The sequence below is a fragment of the Myotis brandtii genome, unplaced genomic scaffold, assembly GCF_000412655.1.
Source record: "Myotis brandtii unplaced genomic scaffold, ASM41265v1 scaffold1841, whole genome shotgun sequence".
NCBI classification, from domain to species: Eukaryota; Metazoa; Chordata; class Mammalia; order Chiroptera; family Vespertilionidae; genus Myotis; species Myotis brandtii.
The window spans coordinates 7,812-22,111 of record NW_005356841.1 but is presented as its reverse complement, the minus strand read 5'-3'; the positions used below and the strand labels follow the sequence as shown (position 1 = coordinate 22,111).

Genomic DNA, 14,300 nt, shown 5'->3' with positions numbered 1-14,300 from the left:
CAGTCTGACAGGTGTGAGATGGTACCTCATTGTTGTTTTGATTTGCATCTCTCAGATGATTAGTGACTTTGAGCATGTTTTCATATGTCTCTTGTCCTTCAGTATGTCCTCTTTCGAAAAGTGTCAATTTAGGTCCTTTGCCCATTTTTTGATTGGATTGTTATCTTCCTTTTGTTAAGTTGTATAAGTTCCTGTAAATTTTGGAGATTAACCCCTTATCTGAAATAGCATTGGCAAATATGTTCTCCCATTCAGTGGGTTTTCTTGTTGTTTTGTTGATGGTTTCTTTTGCTGAGCAGAAGCTTTTTATTTTGATATAGTCCCATTTGTTTATTTTCTTCTTAGTTTCCATTGCCCTAGGACAGTGATGGCGAACCTATGACATGCGTGTCAGAGGTGACACGCGAACTCATTTTTTTGGTTGACTTTTCTTTGTTAAATGGCATTTAAATATATAAAATAAATACCAAAAATATAAATCTTTGTTTTACTATGGTTGCAAATATCAAAAAATTTCTATATGTGACACAGCATCAGAGTTAAGTTAGGGTTTTTCAAAATGCTGACATGCCATGCTCAAAAGGTTCACCCTCACTGCCCTAGGAGGTATATTGGTAAAGATATTATTACTATAAATGTCTGATATTTTGCTGCCTATGAAGTCTTCTAAGATTTTTACGGTTTCCCATCTTATATTTTAGTCCTTTAGCCATTTTGAGTTTGTTTTTGTGTATTGTGTAAGTTGGTGATCTATTTGCATTTTTTTTGCATGTATCTGACCAAATTTCCCAGCACCATTTATTGAAGAGACTGTCTTGACTTCATTGTAGGCTCTTGCCTCCTTTATCAAATATTAAGTGAGCATAATGGCTTGGGTCGATTTCTGGGTTCTCTGTTCTGTTCCCCTGGTCTATATGTCTATTCTTATTCCAGTACCAGGCAGTTTTGATAACCGTGGCTTTGTAATATAGCTTGATAGGTGGTATTATAATCCCTCCAACTTTGTTCTTCTTTCTCAGGATTGCTGTGGCTATTCAGGGTCTTTTTTTTATTCCTGATGAATTTTTGGAATTGTTCTAGGTCTTTTAAATATTCCATTGGTATTTTAATGGGGATTGCATTGAATCTGTAGATTGCTTTGAGTAGTATGAGCATTTTAATAATGTTGATTCTACTGGTCCATGAACATGGTATGTCCTTCCATTTGTTTATGTCTTCCTCTATCTCTTTTTCCAATGTCCTGTAGTTTTCTGAGTATAGGTCTTTTACTTCCTTAGTTGAATTTATTCCTAGATATCTTAATTTTTTTGGTGCAATGGTAAGTTTATGTTATTTTAAAAGGTAGAAAACCCTAAGCTAAAGTCTGCTTTACATTAGTCTTTTATAAAGACTAATAAAAAGAGAAAAAGATAAGATTAACAAAGAAGAATGAGTCGCCATATGGTGTAATATAATTTAATGTAAACTAAATACATTTTTAAAATTACAAATAGAGGACATAAATATTAAAATATAGTCTTTCTGTTTTTTTCCTTTGTATTTCTACATGACTTTATCAATGCAGTACACTATTCTTTTAAAAAGTCTGGATTAAGAGGAAACAAATTCAAAGATCTTAATTGAGTTCATGATATTTTGAGTAAAAATTAATCAATTAATTATTATAGGCTATTACTGATGACTAGCAAAATATTTGGTGTGGGTAGCAACAGACCTCAAAATAATAGGTATCTCATAGAGCCTTTCCCTCTATAATTCTCATTATATTTTTAATCAGTTAATGCTCTTGAGACAAGTGGCACTGTGTATAAAAAGGATTACACTTCTTGTAATCTTAAGAACTATAAAACAAGCAATTAGGCTTCTTATTGAAGGACAGAAACTTCTCAAAATAAAGAACAAGTCTGAAATCTCTTTTTATATTTCATTTTTATACTTTTAAAAAGATAAATATATTCATTTTGTGGATAATCCTAAAAAATATGTTCTAAGTGAAATATTACATAAGTTGGTGAGCACTGTTTTAAAAACCATGAGAAAAAAATGAAACTAGATAAGTTTTTTTGTTATGTTAAAAAGCTTTGATTTTAAATATTCTCAGTGTGTGTTGCTGGAGCCAATGTATATTTAGAAGAGAATGTAAGAGAAAAGTATGGGTTAAAGCAAAAAAACCCAAAATGATGGCATGGAGACCTTCAGAAACTGCTTCTATTCTGGGACTCACATTAAATGAAGAGAGGTAGGAATGAAATTGCTACTAAACACATTAAAGTTTAGAAAAATTTGTGGTTTTGTTTTAAGAACTTTTTCATGAAACTCTAAAAATTGATTTGTATTAAATTCACTGAAATAGTATGGCATGAAGTGAGGACTAATGTTTTACAAAGCTGTTTTGATAGTTATACTGAAAGAATCAACTGTGCTATCTTAATAGGAAATCTTCAAACCTTTCATTTTGTAGGAACCAAGCTTTGAATATATATCCTTCATAATATCCAACAGAATCCGAGAAATGCTCTTTATTAAATAAATATATTTTCTCTAGATAATTATAACAGCATATGAATTTATAACAGCATGGTCATTGAATATTGTGAATTATGGATAACTCTTGAACTTGGGAAATTATTGTTTCATATTTGTGAATCAGTCACATTGAATTATATAGAAATTTAACATTTCATATCACAAAGGAATCTCTTACCTCTTACCTATAAACTTCAAAAGCAGTTACAGAAACCCTGAGACTATAAGGGGGCTTATAAACAGTGATTATTTTACTTTTATCTAGCTAGAACTTAGTATAGTATTTGGAAGAAAAATAATGTTGCCTAATAGTTTGTAACATTTACTTATTTAGAATCTTGTAATTTAAATTTAGGCTAGACAGTACCCAAATATGAACTTACTTCTGACTTTACACTCTGGCGCTCTATATAACACATATCATTGACTGATGTTTTCCTATGATATTCACTTTTAAAAATAGAATAACCTTGGATTTAAAAAACATCTCACTAGTGAGTATGACTTTTACTTACATGGCTAGAATATTCACATTTTTAGAAAAATGATTCATTGAAGAAAATGGGAAAGGAAAGAAAAGAGAAGTAAAAGGGAGAAGGAAAAAAATTAGTGGTAATTATTTATAATGTATGGGGGGTACTTTTCTTCAACTCTTCTGGGTTCTTCCAGCTGGTCTAATAATTAAATTGATATGAGACAGATTAATAGGAGGAAACCCAAATTTAATTTATGTACAGGGCTCCATAGGAATGAGGCCCATAGGCAGTCTGGTAACTGATACTTGTATGCTGTCCTGTACTAAGAAGAACAGGATAGGGTTTTGGGACTTCAAAGGAAAGGAAGACAATTCATAGAAAGATGGGAAGATAAAATGTTTAGTAAACAAATGTTTGCTATGTCATGCAGAGAAAAAGGGACACAGAGAGAAGTGGAGCAAACAGGTCTTGCTAAATTCCCCCTAGTCCACCACACCTAGCTCATATTCTTTGCAGTTATCTTCTGGTAATAGCTTTCTTCCTAGCATAGGTCCTTTATCTGAATTCCTTTTAGGTAGTTAAGGGGGAGGTAAAAAGCAAAAGTTCCCAAGTCTTCTGTTCTTAAAAATAATCAGCCTAAAATAATCCTCATGCCAAAGAGACATAGTTTAGGGCAGTGAATTTTGCTCCCCTATAATAATCATTGGAAATACTTGTACATTGTTATGACAGCCAAAGTGGAATATATAAAATGCAATAAAGTTAAAATACAATTTAGCATAATATTTTTTTATAGCAGATATTGTCATTCTTTAAAAAAAATTAGTGAAAGACTTTTGAGGTGATGAATGTAAGGGCATAGGCTGGTCTGTAAGAAGACAGAAAAACAAGAAAAAATAAAAATTCCCATAATTTTGAATTGTCATGTGCCGAACCAGGAAGAGAATGAATATTGAAAATAGAGAAGAAGCTATGAAAGGCAACAGAGGAAGTAATGGACTAATATAACTACCAGCCATGTCTAGCTAACATTTATATTTTTAAAATAGCTAGTTTTCTAGAACCCTCCTCTATCCCTGCAGATATTAAGCATGCTACTTAAACAAAATAAATATCATACATGAGGATACACGTTATTATCTGCTTGGGTGTATATCAGAGGAAAGAAGCAACCAGGGTGAGATGAATTAAATTCAAGTCTCAGGAACAATGGAGGAAGCTAAGCCAAAAGTTATAAGGATTTAAGTCTTAAATTTTCAGAAGTTTGGTGAAAGTATTGAATTCCCACTGCTAATGGGCTAGAAATATTTAGGTCAAGTTTATATTAATTTTAAGAGGCAGAGATTCCTTAGCTGCAATCTGACTTACAGAATTACAAAGTCACCATAAAGTAGTAAACACAGAAAAAAAATGTTTGGCAAAGAAGTAAGGGTCTTATTTCTCTGTAAAATGATGAAGATGATGAAACTTTACTTGCTGCAAAGCAACGGGCTTCTCTGAAGATCTCTTGAAGTTCTGTGTAGCTTTAAGATTTATGACCCAAGGAAATAGTTTTATACTGATATAGTTTTGTATTTGTATAAATAAAAACATGAATGATTCTTTTAATTAAAATAAACAAAATAAAAATGGGTCACAGGTTGGTGTAAAACAATTTAATGTAAAATAAATAGATTGGGAAAAATTGCAAATACAGAAGATAATAGTTAAAATATTATAGATTTTTGTTATTTGTATTTACTTTTATATGACATTAACAATGTAATATGTTAGCTTTTTGAAATGCCTGGATTTACAACCCTTTAGAAAAGAATATAGAGTTCCATTTAGTTAACAAATTTTAAATAAAAAAATATGAGTGAGTTTTGATAGGTTGTTACTGCTGACTAGCAGGACAGAGAAGAGAGTTGGATATGGGAAGCAATATGTTTATGGAGCATCTTAAGCAAATAGTCATCTCATGCAGCCTTTTCCCCTTTAATTTTTATTTCTTCTTTTTCTTTTTTAATAGAAAACAACTATGAGAAACCACACGACAGTGACAGCCTTTATTCTTCTTGGACTGACTGATGATCCACAATTACAGGTTGTCATTTTTCTTCTCCTTCTTATCACCTACATGTTGAGTGCCACCGGGAACCTAACCATCATCACTCTCACCCTCCTGGATCCACACCTAAAGACGCCCATGTATTTCTTCCTCCGAAATTTCTCATTTTTAGAAATCTCCTTCACAACTGTATGCATCCCCAAATTTCTTGTCAGCATGGCAACAGGTGATAAGTCCATTTCTTACAATAACTGTGCAGCACAGCTGTTTTTTACTATTCTCTTGGGTGCATCCGAGTTTTTTCTTCTGGCTGCCATGTCCTATGATCGCTACGTGGCCATCTGCAAACCCCTGCATTACACCACCATCATGAATGGCAGAGCCTGCACCTTGTTGGTCTTTGCTTCATGGTTGGCCGGTTTCATAATAATTTTTCCACCACTCCTGATAGGTCTCCAGCTAGACTTCTGTGCAGCCAACACTGTAGATCATTTCTTCTGTGATGTTTCTCCAATATTGCAGCTCTCTTGCACAAACACGGATATAATAGAATTAATGATGCTTCTCTCAGCCATTTTAACGCTCGTGGTTACACTAGTGTTAGTGATTCTCTCTTACACAAACATCATCAGGACTATTCTGAAGATACCTTCTCCTCAACAGAGGAAGAGAGCCTTTTCTACATGCTCTTCTCACATGGTAGTTGTGTCTATTTCCTATGGCAGTTGCATCTTCATGTATGTGAAACCCTCGGCAAAGGAGAGAGTGTCTTTAAATAAAGGGATAGCTCTGCTCAGTACTTCTGTTGCACCCATGTTGAATCCCTTCATTTACACACTGAGAAACAAACAAGTGAAAGATGCTTTTAAGCACATGATCAAAAAGAATTTTTTTCAAAGAAGTGAACCACTTTAGTGATATAACTGAGGTTATGAATTTAAAAAAAGGAAGTGTGGGGTGTGTCACAGATCTTGTCAATGTTTTATTCAAAATATTATCTATCTTTTGAATTGTAATTCTCATTGTGGCTTACCTAATCTCCAAAGTCTGACCTCCACTGCTAGACTTCTTCTTCCTCATGCTGAGAGCATATATAAAATATATTTCTTGTTTGTAGACAAATTCATTTGTCTTTTGTGTGTGTGTCTCTAGATTTCCTTGCAAAGTTCTCTCGCAGAAAGACAAAGCGAGACTTAATTTTTTCTATGTTTCTTTTCACTGTTCTGTAATCCAGAGACCCAATTTGGCATATATTCTAATAGAATTTAATACATTTCCCAGATTTGATCAGCTAATTTGTTTTTTATTTGTGGATTGCAAATTTGAAATCTGATTTATTAGTGTGCTTAGTAGAACTGCAGAGCAAATTAATATAGTGGCATTTCTTATGTTACACATTTTGATAGTTTCAAATTTTTAACTAAGCTTTGAATTGTGTATTTTTAGAAACAGATAAGAGGGTCTAGAGAGGTCTAAGCATTACTGACCTTGCAGTTATTAGATAGAACTCATTGCTAACATTTAGTGAATGCTTACAATGAGAATGCACTAGCTCCCATCTTCAAAACTGTATGATAGGTATCATCATGCTTGTTTATTAATAAAAATCTAAGGCATATTTAGAGCCTAAGTAACTTGCTGATGACAGAAAAAACAACACCTCACTGATGACAAAATACAGTCCTTGGTTGTCCATGCATCTTCTATATTTTGTTAACAAAATGAAGTGGAAATCCTTTCAATCCCCAATGCCATTTAGGAGGCAAATGAAATTAGATCTTTTAAGAAATTTCCATTAAGTTAAGGAAATGACCTATATAAAAGTAGGCCTTATGAAATCTAGGAAGGTACTTTATTTTTCAAATTAAGTGATTTGAGCATTAAAAATTAGATATAATGACTGATCTTGTGCTAAACAACACATTTTTACCCTTTTCCAAATTGTTATACCGCAGTATGACCAAAATAAAATATTTTTCTGACTAATATAAATTTCCTTGATAAATATTTGTCTAGCACTTGTTTCTGTACAATGTAAACAGTGACTTTATGCATATTTTGTGACTTGTAGGATTATCACTTTTTTGATTTATCAGAATGTTACATAAATTATCCTACACATATAAAAGGAATATATTACTTTGTTAGATGTTCAGGTTAGCAAAAAATTTAACATTAACTTTGTGAATATTAGTGAAATTTTAAAATTTATATATCTAACATTGAACTCACCTCCACTCTGACAGCTATCCATGTGTTCTCACAATATAATATACAGATGATGTATTATAGAGTTGTACACATGAAACCTATGTAATTTTATTAACCAATGTCACTCCAATAAATTCAATTAAAAAGAAATAAAAAGATAAAGCTATATTTCTAAATAAATAATAAATGGGGCATTGAGAAGAGGTGGAAAGACTCAAATTTACATTTCAAATATGGGCCATGTTTGTGTAAGTGGTTTCCATAAAACCTTAATAACATTTTAAGAATATTTTATTAGATGATAAAAATTGACATATAAAAAAGGTACCCTTTAACTTCCCTATTTGACTTTCTTAAAAATTGAATTGAGGAGAACCAAGATGGCAGCATAGGTAAACACCTGTACTTGCTGCCTCCCACAACCATATCAAAATTACAACTAAAATACTTAAAAACTATCATCCAGAACCATGGGGAACCTGGCTGAGTAGAAGAACTACAACTAGAAAAATAAAGAAGAAAGATCATTGAGACTGGTAGGAGGTGTGGAGGTATGGAAGTGCAGAGGTGTGGAAGGGGCTGCCACCTGGGTGTGCCGCTTTTTAATCAGGAGGGAGATACAAGCTCTGGCGTGCTCTGAGCTCCAGTGCCAGGCGAGACTTCTGGGGACCCAGACACATACAGGAAGAAACTAGACTGTCTGGCATTGGGGCAGGAACACAGGGGCAACTTTCTTCCAAATGAAGGTGCATGTAGCAGCGGTCAGACCTCTCCGGTGCAGGACTGACTGGCAGCCATTGCTGTTTGCTCCACCCTGGAGACTCCCTGAGACCCCACCCCCACCCAATTTACAATATTACCCAAGTTGTGGGCAGCGGCTTTTGCATATGAATGGCCTGTCCTTTCTCAGCCTAAAACCTGTCAAACTGCAGCTGGGTCAGGGAGCACCAAAGCTATCTAAAGGAGGCAAAGGCCAACACTGCAGCAGCCTGCCTTGCTTCACAGCTTGGCTTCATCTGGGCACTTCCAAACCCCATACAAAGAGGCAGAATCTGCAGATCTCTCTGTAGCTGCTGCTGGGTGGCCCCAGGCAGTGGCTGACTTTGCACCTCCTTGGAGATCCAAGAGCCGGTATACCCAGTGGTCAGCGTGAGACCATCCAGTTTATAACTCTTCAGATCCATAAGAGACACACTCAAGGGGCAGACTCAGTGAGCACCAAAGCTCTACTGAAGCAAGTCCTGCCCCGTAAGGGTGTCTCCTGCACAGCAGCTCTTCCACTGTAGACACAGCTGGTCCTCACAGCCAATTGACCTGGAGGTAAACAAACACAGGGAAGTAGCCAAAATGCAGAGACAAAGAAATGTGTCACAAATGAAAGAAATGGAAGAAAGCAAACTACTGGATATAGAGTCAAAACCACAGTTATAAGGTTACTCAAGAATCCTCTAGAAACATCTGAGAAACTTAGTGAGACCTTCGAGGAACTTGTGAGACCTTCAAGGATCTTAGTGAGAATGCCAAAAAAAAAAAAAAAAGAAGGAAAAGGACCAGTCAGTAATTATGCATACACTGACTGAAATAAAGAATAATACACAGAGATTCAACAGTAGAGGATCCCAAGAATCAAGTCAAAGAGTTGAAATATGAGGAAGCAGAAAACACCCAACTGGAAGAGCAAAAAGAAAAAAGAATGAAAAAAATATGAAGACAGGGTAAGGAGCCTCTGGGACAACTTCAAGCATACCAACATCCAAATTATGGGGGTGCCAGAAGAAGAGAGAGAGAAAGGTATTGAAAATCTATTTGAAGAAATAATGACAGAAAACTTCCCCTATCTGGTGAAAGAAATAGACTTACAAGCCTAGGAATGCAGAGAACCCCAAACAAGAGGATTCCAAAGAGGACCACACCAAGGCACATCATAATTAAAATGCAAAAGACAAAGAGAGAATCTTAAAAGCAGCAAGAGAAAAACAATTAGTTACCTACAAGGGAGTACCCATTAGACTGTCAGCTGATTTCTCAACAGAAACTATGCAGGCCAGAAGGGAGTGGCAAGAAATATTCAAAGTGATGAATACCAAGAACCTACAACCAAGATTATTCTACCCAGCAAAGCTATCATGTAGAATTGAAGGTCAGATAAAGAGCTTCACAGACAAGAAAAAGCTAAAGGAGTTCATCACTACCAAACCAGTATTATATGAAATGCTGAAGGGTATTCTTTAAGAAGAGGAAGAAGAAGAAAAAGGTTAAGATAAAAAATTATGAAAAACAAAGTGACAACAAATACATATCTATCAACAAGTGAATCTAAAAGTCAAATGAATAAAAAATCTGATGAACAGAATAAACTGTTGAATGTAATAGAATCAGGGGCATAGAAATGGAGTGGACTGACAATTATTGGGGGGAAGGAGATATGGGGGGTGCAGGAAGAGATGGGAGAAAGATCTTATATGCATGTATGCAGTACCTATAGACGCGAACAGTGGGGTGGTGAGGGCATGGGGTGGGGTGGGAACCGGGTGGAGGGGAGCTATGGGGGGGAAAAAAGAGGGACATCTGTAATAATCTGAACAATAAAGATTTTTAGAAAAGAAAGAAAAAAGAATATACATACAAAAAAATTTAATTTATTGGTTCACAAAACCATACAGGTTTCAAGTGTACAACCCAACAAAATATCATCTGCATTATGCACCCATTGCCTCAAGCAAAGTCTCTTTTTGTCCCCATTCCAGCCCACTTTGCCAACTCCCCTTACCCCTCCCCCTTTCCCATTTTTACAGATCAATTTCTTCTGAAGACATCATATATTAAGTTTATATGCACAAAATTTCCTACCTTATGGATAACAACTACACTCCAGAAAAGCAGTTGCAAAATGTTTGACATCTGATATATGCCAGAATTTCTCAGATTTCATGTGCACACTCTTGCCTAAGTCTCAGGTTGTCGACAAATGCAATATGTGAAATATTTATTCTACATTTCTAGGTTATTTTGCTTTTTGACCATTCATTATATGTGAATGTAAAGTCTATTTAGTTCTCGTTACAGTCTGTTACATAGATAAATACATAAGTAATTTAATATAGATAAAAGACTATAATATCTTCCCTTTTCATTTATATCCAAAATAATTACGAATATCTTTTGTAAAATTCATAAATATATTTATTAGCTTTAACTACTTACACTGCACAGGCCCTTTTTCATCTTTCATTAGTAGGCTGCATATAAATAAATAATAGAAAATGCAAAAAAGGAAACCCCAGGCTTTAGGTAGAATGAGAAATAATTAGAAGTAATTTTCTACTTAGTTTGCAATAAATCAGAAGTTTGTGAATAAATTTTTACTTTTGTTAATAGCAAGGATAAGAATGTATTATATATTGTGTTGGACTTTAAAAAAATATTAAAATCCCCTTTGTGCATCTATTTCTGCCATCTCTGATGTTCCTTTCCCCCCTGGAACTTAAAGATAACAAAATTGTTAACAGTTGTGTTTCACTGATATATATTGAATAAGTGTTAAGAAAAATTAGACTGAAGGCACATCCATTGTCTCTTAAATATCCTCTTGTCTTTGATCTCTGACTTATCCTCCACATTGCTGTTGGAACACTTCCTAAGATACAAATTGCTCATGGCACTTTCCTTAAGAAAATTTTAACATTATTTTTATTGTTGACACTATTACAGATGTCTCTATTTCCCCCCATTTCTGCCCACTTCCACCCAGCTCACCCCCACCCCCCTTTCCTCTGGCCATCACCACACCGTTGTCTGTGTCTGTGTTATACATATATGTTCTTTGGCTAATCCCTGCTAAGAAATTTTTAAAGGCTTTATATTGCTTACAGGGTAATGTTAAAATTCCTCTAGTGATTGTATTTTACATGCTTATCATATGGCTCTGTATGACCTACATTCAGTTGAGAAAGGTCAGCATTTAATGCCATGCTCTTTCCAAGTGATGATTTAAGTAACTCTGTCAACACTTGAAGCCATGGACTTCTAACATTCTCATCTTCAATATTGGGTATGATTAACAGCAAGCACATTCCAGGTGTCACCCCAACTTTACTAGGCATGAGTCTATCTTCCCTTTTGTCCAGTCCCCTCCCCACAATGTTTTGCAGGGAACATGCCTATAATGTCTGGCCTTTACTTTGCTTCTTTCCTATTATTAACTAGAAGCCTGGTGCACAAAATTCATGCATGGGGGTCCCCTCATTCCAGCCTGCACCTTCTCTAATCTGGGACCCCTCGGGGGATGTCCAAACTGGCAGTCGGTCATCACTCTCACAATATGGGACCGCTGGCTCCTAACTGCTCACCTGCCTGCCTGATCACCCCAAACTCCCCCTCTGCGCCCCTGCTGGGGATGAGGAGGCAGGTGGAACTGAGCTAACATGAAACTCATTCAACCTCCTGTGTTGTAATAACATTTACTGTCTTTGAGTCAGGAGTCTTGTGCTTTTTGCCAGAATCTATGAAACTGTGGCTGGCTGACCTATTATAGCCCTTGCTGTTCTGGGCCGTTTTGTTGTAAGGGATGACTTGCTGGAAGAGAGAGGGCACAAGGGCCTTCCATGGGAAGGTTAGGGATATGAAAGGCTCTTATATCCAGTTGTGGATTTTCTTGCACAAGTGCTGAGTGAGGAGGATAAGGGTGCCCCACTGTCACAACAGTCAAAGGGCAAGGAAGTAGGATTGAAACTAGCTACCTGAGCACTCCTTTTTGTTGTTGCTCACTCCTTTGTAGGAAGAAGGAAGGGCCAAAGCCTCCCCACACCTGGCGTTGGGTGTAATGCAATATCGGATGTTTGTGTGACCCACAGGTAAACATCTGACTACTCATAATGAAAAGTAATTATGCCCATGACTTCTAGCTTTAACTCCAACATGTGAAGTGCTTGAAAGTTATCACTCCCAAATGTATGACCAAAAAGCTGGACAACTGTAAAACGACTACTTTTCTCTTACCCATTAGAGAACTAAGGCTGCAGGGAGAAACTGCTGCTCTGAAATGTGAACAGACTTGCATCCAAGAAATCACAGGTGGGATCTGCTTACCTGGCACAGAAACCTCTGCAACAGTAATTGAGTAAAAACACTTAAATACTATTTTGGATGAACTCTAGAGCATGAATGTAGATAAGAATGAGAGAAAATCCTAGAGGCCACAATATTAAGGGAGCCCCAACAATTTTATGAGCTTTACCTCAAAAAAACTGCTCCAGGTTCTCATGGTGAGCATTTGGAAAAAGAAAAACCAACGTTTGTGTTTTTTGGCAAGAGAAGTGAAGAGCAATCACTGTGAAATACACCTGGAGCCTTCTCTATAACAAAGCCAGGGGAAAAGAATTTGCCAGTGTCCGTGGACAAAGGACATCCTCTCACTCTGTTCTCTCACCTAATAGGGGGAGGAGCATAGTCAATGGGTGCCATGCCTTCAAGGAACTAGACTGAGCATGCTGCAGGCAGGGAAAGGAGTAGAGGCCAGTGAGGGAAAAAGATAAACCATTGGAGAAATGCTTGGGAAAGTCAGAGCCCAGGGACAAAGGCTCACTAAAAGGCCAATATTTAATTGGAAGATCATAGGATGCTCTTTTATTATAGGAGAAAAATGTTCCTCATCTCCCCCCATTGCTAGTGGGAGGGGGGGTTCTGGGGTACTGTGGGAAGAGCGTTTCTGGAGGCCCCCATGGAGGATGAGATAAGATAAAGCTTTATTATTGTGGAATGATACCCCTGAGTTTCCAAAGTCCCATTTCCCTTAGTCCAATCATAGAAGTATCGCTGGGGTTTCAGTAAAGCTAAAATCAGAGCCTGTGTCCAGAGCTTCCTTCATATGTTGGAGCTGGGCCCATTCAGCATCAGGCTAGTTACATTAGTCCATGTGTGTGGGGTCCACAAGGCCATGTGCCATGTGAGCAGAACCAGAGAAGCAGGAGCAGAAGAGCCCCACAAGCCCAGAGTCACATGAGTCCCAAAGGAGCCAAGAGAGTTAACTCCTTTGTTCAGAGGGTTATATGTCCCAAATCTTCTTGCTTTTGTAGGGCCATTCTCATTCTGGCAAACTATCTCTGTCCCCAGGTATGATTAACAGCAAGCACATTCCAGGTGTCACCCCAACTTTACTAGGCATGAGTCTATCTTCCCTTTTGTCCAGTCCCCTCCCCACAATGTTTTGCAGGGAACATGCCTATAATGTCTGGCCTTTACTTTGCTTCTTTCCTATTATTAACTAGAAGCCTGGTGCACAAAATTCATGCATGGGGGTCCCCTCATTCCAGCCTGCACCTTCTCTAATCTGGGACCCCTCGGGGGATGTCCAAACTGGCAGTCGGTCATCACTCTCACAATATGGGACCGCTGGCTCCTAACTGCTCACCTGCCTGCCTGATCACCCCAAACTGCCCCCTCTGCCGGCTTGGTCACCCCCAACTGCCACCCTCACTAGCCTGGTCACCCCTTACTGCCCCACCCCAATGGCCTGGTTGTCTCCAACTGCCCCTTCTGCCAGCCTGGTCACCCCCAAATGCCCTCCCTTCTGGCCTGATAGTCCCCAAATGTCCCCCAGCCAGCCTGGTTGCCCCTTACTGCCCCCCCCTGCCGACCTGGTTGCCCCACGCAGCCTGCTGTTCAGTCGTTTGGTTGTCCCTCACTAACCCCCTGCTGTCCTGGTTGCCCCACACACCCTGCTGTTCGGTCGTCCATCTGATAGTTTAGGTTGTGGACGGCCCCTGGCTTTTTATATATTACTAGAGGCCCAGTGCACAAAAATTTGTGCACTCGGGGGGGAGGTCCCTCTGCCCGGCCTGTGCCCTCTCGCAGTCTGGGACCCCTCAGGAGATAACCACCTGCTGGCTTAGGCCTGCTCCCCAGGGGATTGGGCCTAAGCTGGCAATCAGACATCCCTCTGGCAGCCCGGCAGCCCTTGGGGGATGTCCACTTGCCAGAGGGGAGCAGACCTAAGCTGCAGTCGGACATCCTTAGCGCTGCTGAGGAGGCGGGAGAGG

The 14,300-nt window shown here is 37.8% G+C and overlaps 1 protein-coding gene across 1 annotated transcript; it reads left to right on the top strand.

The window, feature by feature from the left end:
• Positions 1–4,940: 4,940 nt before the first annotated feature.
• LOC102257592 (olfactory receptor 6C74) lies at positions 4,941–6,026 on the top strand. The gene has a single exon (XM_005864016.2). It carries the CDS (start codon positions 5,023–5,025, stop codon positions 5,965–5,967), a length of 945 nt encoding a protein of 314 aa, XP_005864078.1. The 5' UTR covers positions 4,941–5,022; the 3' UTR covers positions 5,968–6,026.
• Positions 6,027–14,300: the final 8,274 nt, after the last annotated feature.

Bases quoted from the DNA above. Each gene is read 5' to 3' on its own strand.
- LOC102257592 (XM_005864016.2), top strand. From the start codon at position 5,023: ATGAGAAACCACACGACAGTGACAGCCTTTATTCTTCTTGGACTGACT.